This window comes from Physella acuta, unplaced genomic scaffold (genome assembly GCF_028476545.2).
Source record: "Physella acuta isolate Inbredline_101_S28 unplaced genomic scaffold, ASM2847654v3 ptg001139l, whole genome shotgun sequence".
Taxonomy (NCBI): Eukaryota; Metazoa; Mollusca; class Gastropoda; family Physidae; genus Physella; species Physella acuta.
In genome coordinates, this window is record NW_026732656.1 from 89,954 (window position 1) to 97,318 (window position 7,365).

At 44.4% G+C, this 7,365-nt stretch overlaps 1 protein-coding gene across 1 annotated transcript; it reads left to right on the top strand.

The window, feature by feature from the left end:
* The first annotated feature begins 281 nt into the window (after positions 1-281).
* LOC131956253 (zinc finger protein Noc) lies at positions 282-6,763 on the top strand. Its single transcript, XM_059320679.1, has 2 exons — positions 282-805; positions 4,178-6,763. Exons 1-2 carry the CDS (start codon positions 716-718, stop codon positions 5,717-5,719), a joined length of 1,632 nt encoding a protein of 543 aa, XP_059176662.1. The 5' UTR covers positions 282-715; the 3' UTR covers positions 5,720-6,763.
* The last annotated feature ends 602 nt before the right edge of the window (positions 6,764-7,365 follow it).

Consider the following 7,365-nt stretch of genomic DNA (forward strand, 5'->3'; position numbering starts at 1 on the left):
CCGTCAATCACGACCCCGCCATTTTTATCACCCTCAGACGTCACGGGCTAGACAACCAACCAATCGCGTTCAGCGGAATCGTGTAATTTGCTCTTTCATTGGCTAGACCGGGAATACTCCGCTACCCCCTTCCCCCCTCTCTTTTACACCCCCCTTCCCTTGCCCTCTTCTTCTTTAGCGTGGTCCCATACAAAAATCTATGCTGTTGTCGTCTTGTGTTCCGCGTGTTGTCGACGAGGGTGGCTTTATTCACCACAGCTTTGCGCAGCGGCGAGCGAGGGCGAGGGCCGTGATTGACAGTTGCCGCGAGAGGTTGTTCATTGCGTTATGCAGTCATCACCTCGGGGCTACGAGAACGGGGAACACACAAAACGGACCAGCACGCCGCGAACGAGTTAGTTGAATAGCGAGGCTTTCACGAGACGCACCGTGTTCTCTGTGGAGTTGGATAGTTTGAGAAACCATTCGAAACGAAAAATTGTTCCTGCAGTTTTTCCTCTGGATATTTATCGATAAAAATGGATTGATTCTTCTGGATTATTGCAGTCTTTATATCACTAATTGGAAATATCTTTGTATAAGTTTGTGATTGTAATCGAACTTCAGAATTTTCTGAATTCCTGTCGGATATAAAAAAAAATTCACATCCCCTAGAACTCCCATTTTCTGGTGAGGATTTACATTGGATATACCAAGCTCGTATTATTTTGGGAGAATGACGTCATCATCGTCTGGATTGACCATGCTGACCTCGGGTGTGAGCCAGTACCTACACCCGGATTACCTCCAGCCACTGCCCACAACGGTGAGTAGCCACTGTCCGCTGAGGCAGTTAGTGAGTTGACTCAACTTGCCAAACACACACGTGTAAATCTAGAATCTAGTCTAGATCTAGATGTAGTAAGTCAGTAGTTGGACATAGGCTATCTGGTTAGGTTGGAGAAAAAATAATTTTAGATGTATTATAAATGATATAACTTGTAATATTTTAAATTCAAATTTAAAAAAAAATGACTAAGAAAGATTTGTAAAATCATTTTTTTAGCTCTTAATTTAATATCACTCATGTAATGTACAAGTTTTTTGTGTTGGTTAATTCATTAAAATCAGATTTTTTGTTACACAACTTAATTTTTTGGTATAAGTAATTATTTAGCATACACTTATATTATTTGCCTAGATCTAGGCTATCTGCTAGTTTAGATACAAGTCTAGTAGATCTAGATCTTCATATAGACCTAGTTGGGCATTTGGTTTTACACTTCCCCCTTCTTCATGCCACCTCCCGCTTTACGAACGACCGCTAAGATAGCACGACTGCCCCTTATCGTTCTACAACCAGTAACATATTTGAGAAAAAAATGTCCTAGAATGTAGATTTCTCTAGATCTAAGTGTCTGTTCTACTAAGTCAAGGCGGAACAGCTTCGGCATTTTTTTTTTACATTGGCCTGGATCTAGATCTAGAATGTAGGCCTAGAATTAAAGTTTGGTCAACTATTTTTTTACTCCAGACTACTTGCAGCAATCTTTAGTATACAGATAGCCTATAAATTATACATCAAGCCTACAGATTATATAGCTAGCCTAGAGATTATTATACATTTTACCTACAGATTATACAGCTAGCCTACAGATTATACAACTAGCTTAAGCAAAAGTTAACACACCATTCAGAATAGTGTAGCCTTGAATAACACTAGATCCAGAATCTAGCTGGCTTTGTTACGGGCGTTCTATATGACGTGACTGGCTCTATACAAGTTCTGCTACTTCAAACTTCGTCAATATTTGACCCAACTTGTTCCTTTGTTGTTTTTTTCGTTGTTGATTTTATTTATGTGCATTAACTTAGGTAGATTACCCCCCCCCCACCCAACACTAGTTACAACAGATGTCTATTTATTTGGTGTACGTATGTATGTAATGTATGACTGTCGTGATGGTGAAACAGCTTTGCCATTGTAATGGGACTATTGGATAAGCCTCTCAAAACATGGATATTATTGGATAACACCATGTAACATGCGTTTTCAGCTTTTGTGTGAAGCAAATCAATGGCCTTTTTTTTTTTTTTCATTTTTTCCCCTAGTTTTAAGCTTAGTTTAGGGTGGGGAATAATGGGCTAGGCTAGGGCAGACACAGAAAGGCTATACTATTCACGGAGTCAGATTGTAAGTCGTTCAGTGTAGGCTGTCTACGCGGCCAGAAATGAAATTTAGTATTCGTATTCCGACGTGGTCAGTTTGGCGATCAATGAACGCTTGCTGTGTTAGGCCAAACAGATGTCCAGTGTTGGGCATGTGCAGCGGTCGTCTGATCACGTGATGTCTGGGCGTCATGTGTGGTCCGTTCTTGGTGGTGTGTGTTAGCGTTGGGTAGGCTCTGGGTTAGTGTTGGCTCATGGGTTAGCGTTGGGTAGGCTCTGGGTTAGCGTTAGCTATGGGTTTAGTGTAGTCAATGTTGGTTGGGCTAGTACCTCATTGTAGGCTCGTATTTAGGTTTAGTTTGTCGAATCCCCGATTCTGACACCAAAATGTCTTTTGGTTGCAGTAAAAATGTATTGTAAAACAACCGTTTGAGCCATACTTTGGTGTCACCATCACAAACCCCGTATAACACAGCTAGGTGGGGCGGGCGGGGGAGGGCATTACATCGACCCGTGCCCATGAAGCGTCAAGTTCAGCCTGCATGTGTTATGCGCTGACCATTCTATTGATCCGCTCCTCCCTCCCCTCGCCCCAACCGGTACCAAAACTCGTATTGACTCTCCTGTCCGGGTCTGTTTACGTGCCGTCTGCTCCCCCCCCCCCCCCAGCGTCGTGTCGTCTGTTTCTGTCAGGCTCGTGTTGTCGGGAGATTACGACCGCGGAACGACAGCAATAGCGTCAGCTTCTAACGGCTTTTTAAACCGCTTGTGTTGTTCTCTAAGCCGTTATGTACGGCTTCTGTAGCAGGCCCTGAACAGCCTCTACCTGACCATTTCTACCAGAACAGCCTCTATCTGAGTAGCTTCTAACGCTCCTATAGACAGCCTGATTTCATCTGACGTATACTTTACAGCCTGTCACTATCCCTCAAAATCCTACAGCAGTAACCTTTATTAGAAGCCAAGCATCTTAGTTTATATTGTCATCGTTACCCTCGTAGCGAAGTAACTCTACACCAAAACACTTGTAGTATCTGTATTTACACACAACATTAATTTAAGTGTTCAGGAAGTTGTATGTCTTCGTCTTAACTACCCATGTCCTTCATTGTATTTAACTTCCTGCGCCCTAAATGTCATTTCATACACAATAAATGTGACATAAACCTGACAATATTCTTTAGACGTAAGGTCTAGTTCTGACGCCCTAATCTTTACATCACACGCAGTGAACTTGACATCCTACGTCCTAGACTTTACAGCCATTATATTCGTATAGTTTTTTCATATGTTCGTCTTTGTCCCTCAAATCTGTTCTACCCATGAAGTTTTAGTAGGCTACCTAGCGAGCATTCAGGGATCAGGCTAAGTTAAGTCCAACAGTTCAAAGATTCAATGTTTTATCCTCCGTATGACTAGGCTGTTTGACAGTTAGAACCCATCTGATTTAATTAGTACCCAGGCCTCACCTAGACGCCACATTAGCCTCATGTAGAAGATATGTTACCCTAGTCAAAGACCTGGTATTTTTTATCTGGAAATGTTAATGCCACTGTTTTTGTGCCATCCGCCCAAATTACAAGCAAAACACGGCCAAACTTTAGGTACGGATATTCTATGGACTTGTCCCCCTGGGGTCGTGTCGCGCCGTGCTTAGGGTTAGGGTTATTTATTTAATCTGCAAGTAATCGCTGACTGACGGAATTATTTACCCGGGCACCATTATTTCTTTGGCATGTTTATCGCCCCCCCCCTTCCACCCTGGGGTCTATGTTAGCGGGCAGAACCGACATGACGTCTGTTGTAGTTATCAAGGCCTATCTTGACATATCACTAGCCCTATTTATTTCTGTACTTACTATACAAGCCTTGAAGTGTTTTCGTAGATATCCATAGATAAAGAATTAGATTTTTTTTCTAAACCTGTTTTAATGATCGTGATATTTTTACTCCACTTCCTATTGCAATATTGAAATTATACTTTTTACTAATTAATTTTGCTAATTAGTTTTATTAATTTATTTTTCAGTTGGATGCCAAGAAAAGCCCCCTGGCTCTGTTAGCCCAGACGTGCAGTGCCATCGGTAAAGACACCTCCCCATCTAAACCTATCATACCCCCACTGGAGAAGAAAGACATGGATAAATCTGACAAATGCCAGGACTCCGAATCTTCCAGCAAGAGGCCCAGTTCTCACGGACACAAAGAATCTGGTAGAGATTCCGGCAGAGATTCCAAGCCCGGCTTCAGAACATTTCCTCCAAAAGAGATTCCTCCTTTAGTGCCCATATCCATGGGAGAGAAACCCAGGACGTCAAGTTCAGAACCTAAAGCTTCAAGTTCTCCATCTGGGCATATGAATTCCATCAGTTCTAGTTCCTCATCCAGGCCTGTTTCTGCCAGCGGTCAAGGCAGTAACGGTCAAAGGTCAAGCTCTAGAAGCAGCAACGGGAAGGAGAGTGACCATCACCAGCATAGCAGTCACCATCACCATAGAAACCGTGACTCACCCGCGTCATCCGGGTCATCCTCCCACCCCGTCAGCTCCTCCCCTTCCTACTCCAAGCCAATGAGCTCCCACTCCACATCTGTGATGCAATCTTCCTCCCTCAGCAGTGCGGTCAAGCCCTCCGTCTCTCACCCATCCATGCTTGGAGGTCTTCCATCCGCGGCCCACCTCTCCGGATACCCGAGCCACTTGGCTCTGATGGCTCACGGCCTGGACCCGACCAACCCCAGCTACCACGCCCTGGCGGCCCATTCCAGCCTGTCCAGTTTCTCCGCCGCTGCGGCCGCCGCCCAATCCTCGGCGCTGAAAGCTGCGGCCGCCGCCGGCGCCCCGTCAGCATTATCCCCCTTCGTCACCTACGCCAGAGTCCGAACACCCTCCGGTGCCACGACTCTAGTTCCGGTCTGCCGAGATCCCTACTGCACAAACTGCCAGCTGACCCTGCAGAACTCGCACCTCTCCTCCACATGCAACGCCCCTGGCTGCTCCCAATGCGCCCACGAAAAATCCTTAACCAGTCTCTCCACTCTTGGTCTTCCAGGCGCAGGGGCGTCGTCCATGCTCTTATCCCCCCTCTCCTCCGCCAGCTCCCTCTCAAGTTCCATGTCCGCACTCTCATCCATCCACGCCCTCTACCCCCACACGGCACTGGCCGCCGCCCACCAGGGCCTACAAGCCAACGTCTGCAACTGGGTCTCAGGCAACGACTACTGCGGCAAGCGCTTCACCTCCTCTGAAGAACTCCTCCAGCACCTCCGGACCCACACCTCCTCCATGGACGTGTCCACCCTGGCAGCCTCCTACGCCGGGCTGGGGCTCCCCTCACTGGCGGCGTACCCCCACCTCTCGGCGCCCCTGAGCCCCAACTCCCTCCGAAGGTCCTACCCCACCAGCCTCAGCCCAGTCTCCAGTCTCCTCAGTGCCAACAGATACCACCCCTACAAGTCCCCCCTCTCTGCTGTCGGCGCCACCCCCCCGAGCGCCCAAAGCTTCCCCGTAGGTCCCTACTACTCCCCCTACACTCTCTACGGCCAAAGACTAGGCGCGGCTGTAGTGCCATGACAATTAATGTAGGGTGCCACCACTCTTCTTCATGTGATCTTTGAACAAATTGTTCCAGAACAAACATTTTAGTATTAACTTCGATAACTTTATATATTTATATATCCTATGCATTTGGAGTGTATACAATTATTTGTAATGAAGTTGATCTGAGATGCAACACAAGAAAGGGACATGTTGATGTGGTAGCCCCTTGGTGTTCAAGAATTTTTGTATTTATTTACATCCAGATGAGTTGTGTGTTGTTTCAAGGTGTGTTGCCTGTGTGTTCAAAGAACATTGTGTGAATGGTGAGTGTGTGTGCTTTGTTTGAGTTTCACTGGAGTGAGTAATTGCATTATGAGTGCATTACGCACCGTCAAGTGCAGTGAGGTTTTTGTATGTGAATTATCAAAGACAATTTTTTGTGATACTTTTTTCCAAGCTTTATCCAATTCTCTCTTCCTGCCTATCTATCCCTCTCTCTCTCTCTCTCTCTCTCTCTCTCTCTCTGACCAACTTACATAACCACCCTGTAATCTACAAGATGTCATGAATTTCAGCCTATTCGAACATGATTACATGTAAGCCACTACATTGTTGTAGAAATGAAATTACACACTGGACTATATATATAATACATTGAAATGACAAAGCATTTCGTGTGAATTTTTTAGTTATTTGTATATTGGTGTTATGGTTCTTGGGGGGTTAATTAATTGATCATTTAATTACATGAACTTAGTATGTTATCATCTATGAACACACTGGGTGTGTTGGTGAACATATGTGATGTGTAGTCAAGTGAACACACATACCTATTGAATGCTAGCAACCTGCTACATCTTTGTAAAATATTATGTCTATAGCAGTTGTCTACCCTTGGGCAATTATGTGCCCCTGTGTAAGAGTTATCTTTTAGCCAGCGTGATTTTTAAACTGCTAAAGTGTAGGTGTGTGCACATTTGTACAGTAGTTTTGTTGATATCGTTGTTACCTTCTTGACTGCAAGTGAAACATTTTCTTACTTTGATCAAATTGAATAAAATGCCATTTTAAGATTTTATATAACTCTTTTTTGTTGTTATTTTAAGGGATGTATTTAAGTTTAGCAATAACTGTTAAAATATTGTGCACCAGTCTACTGCATCTGTTCTAGCAACAGATACGACGATTGTCCTTACAGGATAAGAACTCATTGACTGGTCTGTTATCCTCAGGCCACTTGGTACAAGTGTTAAAGTCCCTAGCACTGTAGGGATTCAACCCCGGCTAAACAGGGCTATCAGCATCGAACAAAATCGATGCATGCGGGTATGTTGAGATGTGGAAGAGCGATGCCAGGATTATTTATGATGTGATGATTACAGGGTATAAGATTATCTAATCGATACGTACTATGTAACCCGGTACAGTATTATAAAATCAGATAAAAAAGGAAGCATTGTACGTGTAGACAATTCACAGTTAAAACTAAATAGTAGTTTCCAAAGTACCAAAACATGTACAACGTGAGTGTGCAGATGAAGTATAGCGTGTACATAGAATCTAGTGGGCAGAAGTTTCACTTTCGAGCTAGGTACCTATTAAAACTGAGGGGACTCAGCCATCATCTCAAAATCAGGAATCGAACTGGAGTCCTGAGAAAGTTAGACTACAACGTTCCT